Here is an 18,364-nt window from a genome sequence, read left to right as displayed (position 1 = left end):
AACTGCACTGGGTAAAAACCCATGTTTAAATGGATTTTCCCCTTGAGTGCACTCTCCAGTCTGGCTGGCAACTGAGCAGCTAGAATTCAAGCAGAAAGCTGCAGTTATTGGCTTGAGGACAAAGTTGGGGGCTGCCAGAGTCACTAAAAATAGAGAGGGAGAAATCCTGGAAAGGAGAGAGCCCCAAATCTGCACTTAAACTCCCTTGAATTCCTTTAGTCAATACCTGAAGTGCACTAAGAAATCCAGTGAAAAGCAACTGCTGAAGAGCTGAAAAAAAAAAAAAAAAAAAATGCTGAGTGTATCACAATCACTGCAGGGGAGACAGAGATGGAAGTTTCAGTTCTACCAAGTTAGAGGTGCCTGGTACACACCTTGGGTTTTCCAGTGAAATCCCAGAAGAGTGGCACCTTAGGAGCAAAGACCATGTCCCAAGACTATGGAGTTTGCTCTAGGACTAAGGGCAAAACCAAAATAGACCTGACCTAACAAAGCCTAAAATCAGGTCTTATAAATCCAAGGTGATCTGCAAATAATTAAACTGCCTGCTAAAATAAAAATCAACACTTTTCAGAGGAAGGTAACATAATCCAGAGTTTCTAAAATGTATTATTTGTACACAAGGTATATAGAGTTTCTACAAAAGTGTTATCCACAATGTCCTATGTACAAACAAAAATTACTGGACACATGAAGAAATACAAAAACCTGACCACAGTCAAAAGAAAAAACAATAAAATCTGATGCCAAGATGACCCAGATATTGCAACTAACAGACAAAAGAGTTTTTAAAGCAGCTATTATAAATATGTTCAAGGACTTAAAAGAAAAGATAGTCATAATGAATGCACAAATGGGAAATCTAACAGAAATAGAAGCTGTGTAAAAAAAACAAACCAGGGCCGGCCCTGTGGCTTAGCAGTTAGGTGCACGCACTCCACTGCTGGCGGCCCGGGGTTCGATCCCGGGCACGCACTGACGCACCGCTTGTCCGGCCATGCTGAGGCCACGACCCACATACAGCAACTAGAAGGATGTGCAGCTATGACATACAACTATCTACTGGGGCTCTGGGGGGAAAAAATAAATAAATAAAATTAAAAAAAAAAAAAACAGGAGAAAAACAAATGGAAATTTAGAACTTAAAAGTTCAATATCTGAAATGAAAAGTTCAGCTTGAAGACAGCAGAAGAAAAATAATCAGTGAACTTGAAGACAGATCAACAGAAAATATCCAATTTGAAGACCAAAAAGATAACAGATAGGAAAAAATTAACAATGCTTCTGGGACAAAAAAACACAGGACAAACCTATGGGACAATATCAGCAGTTTAACATGTATGCAACTGTAGTCCCAGAAACAAAGAGAGAGAAAATGAGGCAGAAAAGGTATTTGAAGAAATAATGGCCTAAAATTCCCAAAATTTGGGGAAAAATATTGACTGACTGATCTAAGAACTTCAGCAAATCCCAAGCAGAATCAATACAGAGAAAATCACAGCTAGGCACATCCTGGTCAAACTGCTGAAACCAAAGATAAAAAGGAAATCTTTAAAGCAGCAAGAGAGAGGGGGAAAGACTTACATACAGGAGAACAATCGTTAGAAACAATGACGTCCAGAGGACAAAGGAATGACAATCTTTAATGTGCTGAAAGAAAAAAATTCTCAATCCAGAATTCTATATCAGTAGAAAATATCCTTCAAAAATGAGGGTGAAATAAAAATATTTTCAGATCAAGCAAACAGAGAAGTTGTTCTTGCAAATCTACAAGAAATGCTAAGGGAAGTTCTTCAGGCTAAAGAGAAATGACACCAGATGGAAACCCGGATCTGCAGGAAGAAATGAGGAACAACAGAAATGGTAGTTATGCAGACAAACATAAAAGACTGTCCTTTTATCTCTTAATTTCTCTACATGACAACTGTTTAAGGTGAAATGACAAATAGTATTGCGGGGTTTATGACATATCTAGTTTTTAAAGTATATGACTTCATTAACACAAAGGGGATAAATGGACTTTTACTGCTGCAAGGGTCTCACATTTTATGTGAAGTGGTATAACATTAACTCTACGTAGCCAGTGATAAGTTAAGGATGCATACTCTGATCCCTAGAGCAACCACTAAAAAAATAGTATAAAAAGCTACACCTAAAAAGCCAATAGAAGGATTAAAATGGAATATAAAAGCAACTGGCTAAACAGAGTGACATAATTCTCTATTATACTGAGTAAAGGCATGTGACCAGAAATGTTTCAGTCTATCACCAATGACATTCAATATCAGTCAGTACCCTTTTCCTGTAAAGCATCATTATTAAAAGAATATTTTACTATCATTCTGTTCCTTCTCACTAATTACTGACGTGGTGCATAATGAGAAGAAATCCAGCCTAGCTAATGACTTCAATGACGCTTTCTGATCACAATCTTATGGTTCCTAAGCAGGTTAGATATTCTGTATTCACAGCACACCCTTTCCATCTCCTTGCCTCTCCTAAATCCTGGTTTCCCCCCGTGGACCTCATTTCTCTTATAGCTCTTTCAAGTAGAGCCTGCTCATACTTTAAAACCCCACAAACCAGGGTCCCAAGATAACACTCCTTTCTCACTCCCCAAAGTTCCTCTAGACCATTATTCTTCCAAATTATTATGGAACACTTCTTGTGAAACTCATACTGTTCAGCTACATCACCTCTCTTTCCTTCTTCATCCCTCTCACCAACAACTGCCTGAGCACACACTGATCAAAACTTTGGGCATTCCCACTCCACAACTAGTCCCATCATTCTAAGCAAAGTCAGTGTTCACATGAACAATTCATCTAATGCTTAGCCTTATAGATCCCTGATGCTTTAAATGACAGGACTTTGCTACTTTTTCAAATGCATCATAACCTGGAACTGCTCCATCTCTGAACTAGCTAGTCCTCCTCTTCTCTGCTTACCAAAGAACTTCCTTCTTGGTTTCACTTCCTTCCCTATCCACCCAGCTCGCTCCCAAGGTCCATCACATCATGCCTCACTGTCTTGTCTTTTTAGCACATCTCTGCTAGAACTTCCCCAAACCTGGATCAAGCCAACCATGTGGCTTCACTGGTCAATACGCAGCCTGCTGAGGGATGCTGGAGAAAGCGCACAGCCATGCAAATTAAGGCTTAACACGCTCATGTTCTGCCTTCTCTCAGCTGGGTCCTACCTGGTCTCCCTGCTTCCAGCATACTCCACACCTGCACGGGCCCCTGGGAGTTATAGAGAGTTCTAACTGGGAGGGGAAGCTGGGTCTCAATCAGGAGCCATGTCTATGTAAGCATTTCTGGTACACTACCTAACAAGAACTCCAAAGAAAGGTGTCTGAACATCCAAGGCTCTAGTAACCTGGCTGTGATTTCTTTTCTCATTATAAATAAGTATTTACTTTCATATCTCACTTTGAATTCATCATTTTAAATTATTTGTCTTAAAGAAGGCCTCTAAATCCACAAAACCTGGATTCATCCCTGATCAATTACTGCCAAACTGCTCTTTCTACAATGCAAATCTAATCGTACCTCTTCTCTGCTTAAAACCCTCACAAGTTTGCACCTGGAGATCATGAAGGGTCCGTGCGCCATCCAAAGGAATCAGGAGTTCTTCCTCTACGGCCTTCTTAGAGACCCCAGAATATATGTCAATGACTCCCACATCTGTTATGACGAGTTTTCAACTTTCTCTCTTAAGCTCCAGACCAAGTTTTCAACTGTTTACTTAACAGATCTCTTTGAAAAGAAGGCAACTCAAATTCAACATGCCCAAAATTGAAATAATTATGTCTTCTTGCTCCCCCACTGCTGAGACTCTTAAATTCTCAATCTCAAAAATATCATTTTCTATTCAGCCTTTTTAGCTAAACATGGGGTCATCTCCAAACTCTTCTTCCCTCCCACTTCCACAGCCAATCTGTTACCACCTCCCATCCATCTTCCCTTAAAAACATCTCTGGGCACTGACCTCTCCTCTTCATCCCTCTGCAAGGCTTTAGTTTATTGTTTCCCAAAGCACTGGTGTAGGCAAGATGACTGGAGGTGATACTTGGACGTGCCTTTTTATTTTTATTTTATTTTTTTTTGTGAGGAAGATCAGCCCTGAGCTAACATCCATGCTAATCCTCCTCTTTTTGCTGAGGAAGACCGGCTCTGAGCTAACATCTATTTCTAATCCTCCTCCTTTTTTTTTTCCCCCAAAGCCCCAGTAGATAGTTGTCTGTCATAGCTGCACATCCTTCTAGTTGCTGTTATGTGGGATACGGCCTCAGCATGGTCAGAGAAGCGGTACGTTGGTGCACGCCCGGGATCTGTACCCTGGCCGCCAGTAGCGGAGCGCGCGCACTTAACCGCTAAGCCACGGGGCCGGCCCTGGACGTGCCTTTTTAAAAATAACCATGCATGTATTTCAATGTGTATAAGGAAAAATATAACTATCACAAACTGTAATTTCATTGATAGTTTCTTTTTAAAAATGAATGTATTTAAGTATAAAATGGGAGTTGATTTAAAGGAAAATGTTAAGTTAATAATAACATGAGTGGTATGTGTTTACCCCAAACTGTAAAAATGGTCTGGGAATGCCTGAAGTTTGGGAACACTGCCTGGTTCGTGCCTCATCATCTCTCAGAAGGACGGCTCCAACCGCCTCCTACTGGTTTCCCTGCCAACAATCTCTCCCACTCGAGATGATCTTCCACGTAGCTGCCAGATTCACCTTCCTAGAAGACGAAGTCAGTAATGTCATTCCTTGCTTTAAAATCTTTCTGGGCTCCCTACAACATACAAAAGAACCCCAAATTCCTCCACTTGGAACACAAGGCCTATGTTCCCAATGCCCTGAAAACACCAGGCCCCTGTAGGATGGCATGCCTTAGAACAGACTTTTCCCACCACCCTTCCCTCTCATAGCAAATTCCTACTCATTCATTTCAACCCACCTCAAGGGTCACCTCCTTTAGGAAGCCTTCCCTAAGTCCCAGGCAGGCTTAGCTGCTCCTTCTGTATTCCCACTCGCTGATACTACTTAAGTATTATAACTTTTTGGCTAAGTGTGTGGTTCTCCAACTAGAAAATGAAGTTACCTTATTCATTTTTGCATTGGAGAGTGCACATTAAATGTAGGATAAATAAGTGAATAAATGATTGAACAAAATTCTACTTACAAATACATCAATAAAAACATATACAAATGGATGGACAAAAAGGAGTATGGGGGATCCAGTTCTCTGTTTTATATACATATATATATATGTTTTTATTTATTTATTTTTTTGCTGAGGAAGATTCGCCCTGAGTTAACATCTGTGCCAATCCTCCTCTACTTTGTATGTGGGTTGCCGCCACAGCACGGCTGCCGATGAGTGCTGTAGGTCCGCGCCTGGGAACCAGACCCAGGCCGCTGAAGCAGAGCACGGCAAATTTAACCACTAGGCCATGGGGCTGGCCCCTCGAGTTCTCTGTTATTACTGGTGAAGAGTAAAAACAGGAAGAGATACAAGAAAAAGAGAAATAGGGGAGGAAAAAGGAGAAACAGAGGAAGGCTCAATAACAGAAGAAAAGGCAAAGAGACAGAGATTCAGGAGAGAGACAGGGAGGTCTTTTACATTTGGTGCTGAGTATACATATTTCATAACCTATTCACTGAATTCTTTCAACAAATATTTACTGAGAACCTACCTGGTGTGTGGTTCTGTGCCAGGAGCACATGACACCCTCTCTGCCTGCTTCCCTGAAGGGAAGCAGGGGACTCCCTACTGGTAAATCCAACAGACCCTGCTCTGGGGGGAGGGTCTCACCTTCCTGGACTCCCTTGGCAGCATCAAACACTCTTGACCCCTGTGTCCTTCCCTTGGCTAACTTCTACCCATCCTTCAAGTCTCAACTCGAACTGATTTTTTCCTAGACAACCTTTCCAGTTGTCCTTAAAAGTAGAGGGGCTCCACATAGGTATTTCCATATCTTTCTGTGTTCACCTCCACCTGGCACTTAATTCTCTGCAGCCCCCAGACCAAGGTTCTAAGAGGACAGGGAGCATGTCTGGTTTATCATTGCATTGCCAGCTCCAAGCACAATGCCTGGCACATAGAAAGCTCTTAATCAAGTTTCATAAGTGAATGAATTAATAAATGAATGGATGTTATCTTCTACTCCAAGGTCACCAAGATCACCAAGGTCACTCCTGCCCTCCTCATTTTCTGACCATATGCCCCCAAAACCACAAAATGATATAAGTCAGCAATTAAGGATTATTCTTTGGAAAGTCTGCCAGCCTCTAGACAGAGGGTTGGGTTTTGAAAAGAAGATGGAAAGGTATTGGCAAATACCTGGTCAATGGCATAGGCAGAGATGCTACTAGAGGAGACAAATAAAATGGGGCTCAAGTGGCACAAAGAATTCTCACCAAAAGGACACCTCATCCAAATGTTTCTTTGCCCCAAGGGCTAGTTAGTTCTATGGAATAAGAATATCTCTGTATCTTGAACAGAACTGCAATTTAAGATAAATTGATAATACCTTCTAATTCTCCTGTGACACAGATAATGACAATAACAATAAGCATGTGGCGGGCACTGTCCTCAGAGCTTCACACATTCTCTTATTTAATCCTCCAACAACCCTATGAGATAGCTACTACTAGTACCTCCATTCAACAGAGGAGGAAACAGGCTGAGAGCGGTTAAGTAACTTGCCCAGGATATACACCTAGTGATCGACAGAGCTGGGATTAAAGACAAAATGATCACCTTTTCTACTTCCCAGGTTGTCTAGATAATGATGACAATAGCTAACTTAATGGAGCACTGGGCTAAACTCCTTACGTGTATTTCTCATTTAACCCACCCCATAGTGGAGGAAGAGAATCTTAAAATGCTCTTCCAGAACCACCTTTCACCCTGGGACTTGGCGGAAGTCAGCAAGAGTGATTCTCCACTTTACAGACAGCAAAATGAGGCATGAGCTGTGAGAGTGCGTCGCACCAGGAGGCTGAACGAGCCTGAGCCAGCACTGGAGGAGAATCTCAAGACGCTATTTCTAATCGCAGGATCTACCCTGAGACAACATTCCCTCCCACACAGCGGCAGGCCCCAGGGATGGGTCAGCGATGCACATCTGCCCACCCCAAGGGAGAGTTCAAAACTGAAGCATGCAAAGCATGACATAAATATGAAGTACGGAAAATGCATTCCTCACGAACAGTTCCACATCAAATTCCCTGCATCCCTCTTGGACGACGTTATCAGAAGCATCATTCAATCCAGCCCATTGGAGAGGGATTACGAAAAAGGCTGAAAAATGTGACCAATCAGGAAAGTTATTTTTGTGAGAAAGAAGAAAAATGTCACCAAAAAGGGTCAGCAGATAACCCTATTGGGCTGAAAATAACTGCCGGGCTGGCAGACCAGTAAGGGAACAGGCGGAGGGCGAGAGACGTAATGCAAAGCGCCAAGGGAGCTCCAGCTGAGAGAAGCTGCTGGGCGATGAGGAAATTGGCCTAATTTGGGAACATGAGCCCAGCAGCATTTCTCAGATTCCTGTGAGAGAATCTGGCTAACTTTCAGTTCTGTGTCCTCAGAAGGGACCGGGGGGGCGGGGTGGAGAAAGGGAACAGCTGTGACTCAAACACTTCTCTAGACCAGTGGACGAATAAGTGAGAACTGACTCCCTCTCCCAAAGGATTCTAAGAGAATAACCCACAAGCTTTTCTCCCCTAGGAGGTCTGTGCATCTAGCTAGCTGGCAGGTAGGAGAGATTAGGTGGTGGTTAAGCACCTGGATGGGGTCAGAGGGACTAGACTAGAGACAGAGCTTGGCTGAATGACTCTGGACAAGTCACCTAGCCTCTCAAAGTCTCAGTGTCCTCATAGCTAAAATTAAGATAATGAGTATAGGACCTACTTCAAGAGCTACCATGAGGCTTAAATAGAATATTGCATGCAATTAATAGAGACGTAGCAATTGCTCCAATGTAAGCTAAAATTATTACTATTAAAAAGACAATCTATGAAATAAAAGCTAAGCCACAAAGAGCTCTAGACCCAAGTGAGAAATGCTCATTCAAAAGACAGACCAGCCCTGGAGAGGTCTGGCCCAAGATTACTTTCTCCAACCTCAGTGTACACTAGTGTAACTTTAGGGTAGAGAGTGTCGGGGTCTTTTCTTGAAGGAGTTTTATAAGAGCAGCATCATTTGAATCAACAGAATGTGAAAGTTTGAGCAGAGAAATCCAGTTTAATCCTCAGAGCTGCTCTACCCAGAGAAAGGTATACACTGCAGATTTGTAGACACTCGTCATGGAATCATCTTCTAGTACAATTCTCAATAATTGTAATGCTGACCTGAATTGCTAACTGAAACTATGTGTGTGATTTGTGACACGTGGGGAAAACAAAACAAAACAAAACAGAAGAGTACAGTTATAACCTTTCCTAGTACTTACCATTTCTTGAGAGATTCCTGTATGCTGAACACTCTGCTAAGCACTTTACATGCATTACCTAATCTGATCTTCATGACAACCCTAAGGAAATAGGCACAACTCTAATCAAAGATGAAGAATTCGGGCCGGCCCCGTGGCTTGGTGGTTAAGTGAGCGTGCTCTGATGCTGGTGGCCCGGGTTCGGATCCCGGGCGCGCACTGAGGCACCACTTCTCTGTCCATCCTGAGGCCGAGTCCCACATACAGCAACTAGAAGGATGTGCAGCTATGGCATACAACTATCTACTGGGGCTTTGGGGGGAAAAAATAAATAAATAAAATCTTTAAAAAAAAAAAAAAAAGATGAAGAATTCATCTTTCTGGTTAACCAGTACAATTAGGCAGTTAAATTCTTCGAAATTATTTTAAAATTACAAAATGACCAAGCAAATAAGGAGACCTTTCCTCTTCTCTCAAAGCAGGAGAAAGAGTTTAATTACATGGACTGAGCACACGTATCCTATGAGTAGAAAGCCCCAAGCAGTTACAGAGACAACAGGAAGAAGGAAAAGATCAAGAAGAGAGTTGATACAGGCAACTCCATCAGGGGTCCTGGGACTTCAGGGCACACAATTTTTCATTGAACTCTACAAAACTTTAAACTAGAAAACTGGAGAGGAATGTGGATATTTTTTTTTTTTTTGCCACGAAAAATAATTCTTTCCTTTCATACCCAAGCCTACCCAAAACACTTTTGTATAAATTCTAATTTTTAAAAAATTGACATGTCAGTTGTAAACTGCCTATTCAATAGCCATTCTCCATTCTCCCTTACCAAAAAACCCCAATGTTCCAGGTGCAGCAACATGCCCAGTTAAAAACTCCCCTGAAACTGAAGGTGGTTGAACTGTAAGTAGAAGTCTATTTGGTGAGGTCTCTGGCTATTGTTTTCCTGATAAGAAACAACACCTTGAACTCTTCAACTCTTGCCTCTCTTTCTACCTAGAATGCAGACCTGGTCCCGGGGGAACAACCAGCCATCTTGCAGCCATGAGAACAAGTCATAAGCTCCAGATGGCAGAGCAAGAAGCTAGGAGGGGCGAGGGGAATGCAGGACATTCTCCAGTGACTGCACCCACCTGCTCTGCCCTCAACTGGACTTCTTGCTGTAGGAAAAATCGCTCCTGTTTGATTCAAGTACGGGGGTTGGGTTTCTGATGCATGTAGCCAAATTCAATACTAACAGATACATGAGGACATCTGAAAATCAAGCCATCCTAAAACAGCAGGAGTTTTAAACTCAAACGGAAATAGGAACCAGGCATATCAAATGTGAGTAAATCTGACTAGGTGTATTAAAGTAAGAAGTGGGGAACCGGAGAGGGCAGGCCGCAGTTAAGTGAGCACCTTTATCAGCTCTGGCCCACTCCGGCCAACCGCCGCCATGTGGGAACACCAGCCCACCACACCCACCATGCCAGAACTTCTGAGTTGAAGAGAAGCCCCAAATCTGGATTTTCACATGAAGATTCCTAATTTATAAATGATAACAACCAAACTAAAAAATTTTAAACTCTACAAATCGAACAAAAGATGATTGTAGGCTAAATTCATCCTGAAGGCCACCAGTTTTCAACCTTGGTAGAGAAGGTTCAGGCAGAATAAAAAGAACATGCGAGTTCTAGAGACATAATGATAATGGTTAGCAACATACTGAGCACTTATGTGTCGACTGTGTTAAGGGCTTTACGTCTATTATCTCATGTTTTCTTTCTAGTCACCTGGTGAAGTATGTAATATTATTATCCCTGTTCTACCAATGAGGAAACTGAGGCTTAAAGAGGCTAACACAGAGCTAATGTGTGGCAGAGCCAGAATTTCAGCCCACAGCTGCCCCCTTATCGGATGCTCTTACCTGTTCTTCACAAGGGAAGAACACACAAAAACTGCTTCAGATCACTACTAGTCAACCTACAGATAAATGAGTAGCCCTTGAAGAGACTTCCAAATCAGTTCTAAAAGAGATCCAGTCTGACATACCCCTTCTTTGCTGCCCCTTAATACAAACAGGAAAGCACTGTCCGTATACTTATTTATTCACTAATTTATTGAATGAATGAAACTGTGTGCAGTGCTTTTCAGTTTATTAAAGTGTTTTTCAATGCACATTTCTCTTAATCCCCACATCAACCTGGTGGCATTGTTACCGCCATCTGACGGGTAATGAAAGGCAGGATTAGAGAGGTGAGTGGTCGTGCTCAAGACCCAGGCAACTAGCAGAGCCGAGTCGCAAGCTCTGGCTTCCTGGTGCCAAGCCCTGTGTCCTCTCTGCTCCAGCAGACCGCTTCTTGGCTTCCTTCACCAGGGCTCCCAACTCCACCACCTGGCTTTAAAATAACCATTTGTTTCAACTAATTCCTACTTAACTCTAAAGTGATTCCAGTGTGTCTGATGGCCCCCAGGTACCACATTTACATTTTCATGGATAGTTTCATCCTGAATATAGTCAGCAAGAGGACAAAAATAAATATATCCAGTAATACACTCAGAACTGGAATGTAAATGGGCACACGCACAAGTCTTGGGATCTAATTTTAGAAAGAAACAGCCAAAAAACACAGTGAGCATCTGGCCCCGGGGGGAGGCTGCCCACACTGCTTTAAACCTCAATTAACCCAGGGAGAAAAGGAATCCTGGAATTCTGACTGGCATTTCGCTGTCAGAGGCACCAGTTAGGTGAAGAACAGAACGACTTTTCATCATGTTCTCCCAGAAAGATGCTAAGGCCTGGAGTGAAAAAAAGGTAAGTGTCTCTGGGGAAATAAGCAGATATTCCAGAAAAGCTGAAACCCTAAAAGATTCACCAGTCAGTGACTTTAGAGTTAGGTGCTCACAGTACTCACTCTCACCTAGGAGCCAAGGGGAAGGAGAGGGTGAAGCGTGCCTACTGACCCCAGCCTAGAAGCTGATTTGATATGAGGGCCACACAGGGCTTCATGGCCATCAGGTCATCCAGGACATCCTAGCCCATCACAGACTCACTCACCTAACCACTACAGGTGGCTATAACCTCCTTCACAATTAAGTAGCTTTGTAGTTAGTCTTGCTGGCTGCCAGTGATCACGAGAATGTAAGTTCCATTGTGGCAGGGGATTTTCTCTTTTGTTCACTGAAATACGCCAACCCTCTAAAACGGTGCCTGGCACACAGTAAGCTTCAATAAATATTGCTGAGTAAACGACCTGGAGTTGGGATGGATCCTCCAAGACCCACAGTCTAAGGCGGTGAGAGGCCAAGAGTAGACTTCCATTAACCCAGTCATTTGCCTGCCTATTTTCTCTTTGAAGACATACACTACTGCAGTTCAAGCTGCTTGAGATCCAGGGCTGGGTCTGGTACATCTTCTTTCACTGTCTTCCTGCAACATACCACCATCCCCCTTAACTGTGCCTCCAATGCGCCACTCTCTGCCCACCCCCCCCACCCTGTAACACTCTTACTCAGCTCCTAAGAGCCCTCATGCGCTTCACTCCCCTCACCCTTTGCAGCGTCAACTGCATGCCCGTTCTGTGCCAGGCACAGTGATAAACAAAGGGTTACAGTGGTAAAACACAACCCCTGCCTTCCAAAAGCTCACATCTTACAAGGGAGGCAGTCACGTAAACCACTAGAATACTATGTAATAAGCACAATAATGGAAGCGCTATGGCCAAAGTCACAAACTGACAACCCTCAGGCCTTAATCTAGCCCAGATGGTGATTTAATTTTTATAATTAGTTGCTAACTTCTAAAAATGTGTCCCTTTCACATAAAATTTTAGACTGCCGGTGTCTCTTGAAAAATCAGAAGATCTGGTAATCCTGGGCCTGTATTCCCCACAGCGTCAGTCGGCTTTGGCTAGGTAGTGGTTACTCCTTCAGAGGGCACAGGTGGCCTCCAGTTCCCGCAATCCGCCCCCAAACCCTCTCCCTACTGTCTTCAGGCAATGAGGCCAAGGGTCAGCCGCCAGCTTTTCTGTGCTGCCATGGTTGTAGTCTTAGCAGAGAAATGATTCTCTGTACCCACATTTCTACAATAGGTGAGAAAATGAAAGATAAATTGAAAGGGCCATGTGGAGCACTTAAAGAAACAGCAGAGAACTTATTTTCTATGAAAGCGAAGAAGATCCCTACAGATGTGATATGTAAGTAAACTGTGTCTATGTCTTGTCTCCAGCACACTTGGCTCATGCATCTGCCTGGCCCATTAGGCTTCCCGGTGTAGATGCCCTCATTTGTCGTAAACCTACTACGTGCCAATGAGCTAGACTACTGAGAGGCCAGGTTTCTCACTATCTGGGAACTCACTGTCTAGTGGGGCAGACAGACCCGTAAAAAGATTAGCATATAATGTGAGATGTTCTATAACAAGTGCTATGAGAAGCAAGAGGAAGGGGTCCTAAGTCGGCCTGGAGAAGTCAGGAAGAGCTGACAGAGGGGATTATCCTGAAGCTGACTCTTGAAAAGGGCATCGTTTTTTCAAATGGACAGAGAAAGGTGAAAAGGGCTCTGAGTAAACTCCTGAAAATAGTGCCCTGGCATTAAAAGCATTGCTCATCAAGATGACCCACCCTCCACATAGAAGCTGGATCAATTCCCACAATTCCAGGCCACTTGGAAAAGTTTCCAAAAGCAAGGCCAGCACTGATCCCTTCCTGCCTGAAAACCGTAGAAAGCGCAGGTCCCCACGAGAGCAAACGTCCAGTTGTGTAATCCAACCTTACGTCACCAGCGAGCCTCACTGGCATTTATTCGGCAGGAATAAAAACCTGGATTTCGACTGGATTTTGAAACCTCCCAGGCCCCTGCTTCAGCTAACTTAAGAAAGTTCTCCACTGAGAATATAAAGCAATGCACAGAAACTACCCCGGCATCAAAGAAAAAAATGTGCCTCTTTCATTTCTTGCTAAGGACAAACGCGAAGGAAGGGAATTCCCAAATCATGATAGAAAAGGCTAGCATTAAAGAAAAGAAATACGGAATACCAAATCCTTGCTCATTAAGTAATCACTAACTCTTAAAATGCATTTCTTCACAGTTTTTTTTAACACCCACCTCTGCAGTCAGAGTTGAAGAGGAATTCTTGCCACTGAGATGATTCTCGGCTTGAGCTGACTCCTGGTGAGCTCGGCGACCCATCTTGGCCCCCTGTAAGGAGAGATGAGGGGCACTGCTGACCCAAACGTCTTTGAACCACTATGAGGAAGACAATTCTGGGAAGGTAAGCCAGGACTGGATTTATGATGACAGGGTGGAGGACGGGATTTGAGTAACTTGAACATATTCTTGGAAAAGGTTCCAAACTCTTAAAACAAAGTACCCGAGGTCAGCTCTATTCGGTAGGAGTATAGGAAATTCACAAGGTTAATGACCACAAGGTTTTCTTTTAACTTCCATAGATCTTTTCTACTCAAAGAAATGCAGCTAGAAATTCCTCCAGGATGGGCAGAGACCTCATGCCACAGCTCAGGGGAGAGTGTGGTAAAGGCTCCCATGTTCCTAGGCAGGATTTTAGGAAGGCTTAATTTCAAAGCTGCAGCTTGGCATGAAAATTGTTATCAAAAAGGTATTTTGGGGAAAGAATTCCTAAATTCCATGACAACTGACACCACAGAAATACAGACAGAATTTGCTTTGATGTATACACTAACTGGATTTGCTCTTACAGACATTAAAGGAAATCTCTTACAAGAATTTTGAGACACCAGCTTTGGAAATCAGAACACTTCAAATCCTGAGTCACCAAATGAACCATTTGCAGGTGTTTCCCACAACCCTCCTAGGCTCTGTGTCTCAAATGCCTCCCAGCACATAAACAGAACTTTATTTAGGCAGACCAGTGGGTACTGAAATATTTATGTTTTCATTTGTTTGCTTTTTTAAAAACCAGCATTAATACAAGCTTTTAGATCTTTAGATCTCATTTGAGGCCGCTTCATTTGATCTCACAATAACAGGGATGGGGACTGACACCATTTTACAAACGAGGAAATTGAGGCCCGGGAAGGCAAGTAAGTGGCAGACATAAATCTAAGAGCAAAATCTTCTTGTCTTCAAATCCTGACTTCTTTCCACTATACCATGCTGGTGTTTCAGTTGTAAGATGTTCTAAGAGCTGACTGCACCAATAAATTGAGAAGGGTCACATGGGAGCTGCATAAAAACCCTTACGTAGTGTTTACATTTCAAATTCTAATCAATCATTTAGGTTTCGGGGATGATGGAAACAATCTTTCCAATAACAAGCAGCTCATTTTCTTCCCACGGCAGACAATCCCACTCCTTTGCCTGTGACTGCCCTTTTCCATTCGTCATAGCATCAGGTATCTGAATAAGGCATACTACACGCAGTGGTTGTGCTAAAACAAAATTCAATGATCTTGTCTTTAAATGCTGTTTCCATATGGTTTCTCTGATAATTATTAAGTATTTTAAAGTTTTAAACTTTTTGAACACCCTGTATAAATCCACAGGTATGAGTGGTACAAAAACTACTTTACAAGCTGATTTTATTTATTTTAAATGTATAGTCTATTTTCCATCTCCCCCCACTGGAACATAAACCCCATGAAGGCAGGGGCTTTGTTTTAATCACAGCTATATCTCCAGCACCGAGGACAATGTCTGATACACAACAGGGACTCAATAAATACTTGTTGAAAGAACGAATAACTACATTCACATCCCCAGGGACTAAACCAGTTCACATATTGGAAGGGCCCAGTGACCTAATATTCTCCTTGATCAGTCAAGCAACCTGCTTCATCCTAGAATGATCTGCTCCTGTCCCTCAGATCTCCCTCAGACAGCTGCTCCTCTCCAGTACCTTACAGGACAGCTAATGCTATCAGGGGCACTTCAAAACACTTACAGATTCCACAGCAGAAACTAAAGACTTGCTGTGTGGCTCAATCTTTTAGTGACTGTGGTCTTGACTAATTTTAAAGGCAAAAAAGGCCTGATGGGGCTGTGATGGAGTTTAAAAAAAAAAAACAAAAAAATACTGAACTTGGGTCTTGAATCTAACTCTGTTCTTTAGTGACTCTATAACCTCGGGTACATCACAGCCTCAGAAACAGCAGCAGCTAACCTCTTCTAATAACTTAGCTTGTGCCAGGCACTGTGTGAAATGCTTTCCGTGCATTATTCCATTTCACCTCCACTGCAGCTCCTTGAAGTAGGTATCAAGACGTCCAACATCTCCATCCTGGTGCTAAGGAAACCGAGGTTTGGAGAGGTTAACTTCTTTCAACCCACGCAACAGCTTTATACTTCATCTGACCTCTGGGCCCCGAGCACCTGGCTACTCCTCCACGTTATAAATCCGAGTCTTGATTTCCTTAACTATAACTCTAAGGTAACGCCCACCTCCCCGTGGGAATTATGGGCCAGAAAGGTCCTCCCGGTTGGCTAGCCATCCTTCCTTCCATGCATAAAACAGTGCAGTTTTTACATGAACTTCCGGCATGAGAAGTCCCAAGGGAAAACTCTAGGATGGGTGCAAGTGCGACCCTGGCCAGGAACCCTCCAGGCACCCTCAGATCTGTCCGTTCTACGGGCTTTCGCTCTTGGGGCTCCAGGAAGCGGAGACAGGCTGGGAAATTTCCCACTGGTCCCAGAGGCTGGCAAGGGCAGGATCTGTTTTCTACTTTTGAGGATTTTGAGAGAAAGCAAACCCCAGGCCAGCAGCGGCGGAGCCCATCGCCGCCCCAGGGGCGGGGCAGATGAGGCCGCCTCCTCCCGGCCTCACCCCGGCGCGGCTCGGGGCCCCCCCGCTCCAAGCCGCACCAAGGCGCCTCAAGGAAGCCAAGCCGCGGGGTCGCTCCTCCCCACCCGCCAAATCCTGGCCCCAGGCCCCCGCATCTGTCCTCACGGAGGTAGCCGAGCCGCGGCGCCGCTCCTCGCCGAGGTCCAGCAAGTCCTCCATCTCGGCGGCCGCCTGACGTCACTTCCTGGAAACCCAGCGGCCCAGTCGCGTCCCTGACGACGGCTCCGCCCTTCCATCCCAATATTTAAAGGGTCCGCCGAATTGTGCCTGGATTCTATGTGCCACCCTCCGATTTGAACCAAATCTTTCCTAAACCTGCCTTGCTTGACTTCTGGAAGAAACCTCCAGATAGTAAATTCTGCTAAGGCCGCTCCTGCAGGACTGTGAAAAAATGTTAGTCTTTAGGAACTGTCTACATTTGTAGCTGTGTTTAAATACATAAGTTAAGTGCAAAGCACTACTACTAATAATAATTAGACTGATCCCTCCTATTTGTATAGCCCTTTGCAATGTAAGAGCACCTCATTGGTCACGTGAAGGATATAACAACCTTGTATGGAAAGCAAGATAATTTGTATTGTCTCCATTGGACAGATGAGAAAACAGGCTACAGGGCGTCAGGTGCCAATAAATGGTTTATAGCAAAAATGCAATATACATAATCTCTGCCTTCAAAAAGTTTACAGAGAGGCTGAACCAACACATCAAATACCTGAGTAGTAATAACTTTCAAAAGTACAAATAACCCCTTCAACAACCCCACAAAGTGAGCAGCAGTAATATTTCTGTTCAACAGTTGGGGACCCTGAGGTGCAGAGCTGGCTTAAGGAAAAATCATTTGAGCGTTAAGCAGCAGAGCCAGGTCCTTTTCTGACACCAGATCTTCCTGGAGTATTTTTCTCCAGCACGTATTACTGGGTGCCAGCTATTCTCCTAGGCCGGCAGAGGAAGATGTCCCCCAAATTCCCAGCCTAATGGGGCAAGTGAGTTGAGTCTTCACCAACTCTCCATGTAAGATCTCCAAGTCAATACTACTGGCAAGGTCCCTGGTACTGGTCAGCTGGGATCCCCAGAAGATGGACTCATGGTCCTGAAAGTGAGCAGTGTTCCCAATATCATGCTGGAGGTAAGACCTAGATGGCTACCACTTAGAAGTGAGGACTTAGAAGGGAGAGTAGCACACCTAAACCTGGACTGCAAACATTTCTTAAATACCCAGTAAATTACTCAGTTGGACCACTCTTCCAAACATGTTTACTAGTGGGGCTGTGCCTTAGCACGTCTCGTGACAGCAAGAGCCCTGCCTGGATGTCAGAAGAGTTGAGGTCTCATCCTAGCTCTGCTGATAGTTACCTTGTAGCCAGGCAAGGCCCTCTCTGGACCTCAGTTTCCTCCCTGGGAATTACTTTTAGAGATTACCCCTAAAATCTTTTACTCACTAACTCTGATTCTCAGTGAGAATACTCTGTTGGATTTTCATCTGAAGAAACATTCATTGCCAAAAATCCAAGATGAATGAAACACAGGTTCCAATGAATCCCTTGTTTCCCTCTTCCTTGGCCCCAGATGAGGAAGAAAAGATTAATCTTTGGATTTTTCCATTTCTCATGAGCTCATAGCCACACCACCACCACCTTATATCCAGTTTCCAAACCTTCACTCCCACTTCTTCCCCAACTTCCTAAAAGCTAAAGGAAGAAGGAAGCCCTAGAGTAGTGCCTTCCAAACCTTGCTGGGCACCTGAATCACCTGTGAGGTTTGTTAACAGTCCATATGCCAGGGCCCGCCCGCTGGAGACACTAATTTGATAGAGGTGGAGTCCAGAAAGACATAACTGTAATAATTTTCCCTCTCATTTTGCAAGTGACCTTCTCTGATCATCCTATTTTAAATTGCAACAGCCCCCAAGCTAAGCACTCCCTCTCCTCCTTTCCTGCTTTATTTTCCACCATGGGACTTACTTTTTATCGGACTACATAATTTACATATTTATTTAGTTTATGGCCTTCCCCACTGGCCCACCTCAGGCCTCTAGAATGTGAGCTCCATGAGGGGGGTTTTGTTTGTTTGTTTTGTTTACTGCTGCATCCACAGAGCCTAGAACAGTGCCTGGCAT

General features: G+C 43.8%; 1 protein-coding gene across 1 annotated transcript in view; it reads right to left on the bottom strand.

Moving 5' to 3' along the window:
• Positions 1-16,409, bottom strand: part of IFT43 (intraflagellar transport 43) — a 78,333-nt gene extending 61,924 nt beyond the window's left edge. Inside the window, exons 1-2 of the mRNA XM_058567418.1 lie at positions 16,354-16,409; positions 13,536-13,628 (exon numbers count right to left, since the gene is read on the bottom strand). Coding sequence (XP_058423401.1) covers positions 13,536-13,628; positions 16,354-16,407 — 147 coding nt within the window. The 5' untranslated portion in view covers positions 16,408-16,409. The remainder of the gene's footprint in view (positions 1-13,535; positions 13,629-16,353) is intronic.
• Positions 16,410-18,364: the final 1,955 nt, after the last annotated feature.

Source organism: Diceros bicornis, chromosome 24 (assembly GCF_020826845.1).
Source record: "Diceros bicornis minor isolate mBicDic1 chromosome 24, mDicBic1.mat.cur, whole genome shotgun sequence".
In the NCBI taxonomy this organism is placed as follows: Eukaryota; Metazoa; Chordata; class Mammalia; order Perissodactyla; family Rhinocerotidae; genus Diceros; species Diceros bicornis.
The sequence above is the reverse complement of the archived record's forward strand: the minus strand, read 5'-3'. Positions and strand labels throughout refer to the sequence as shown.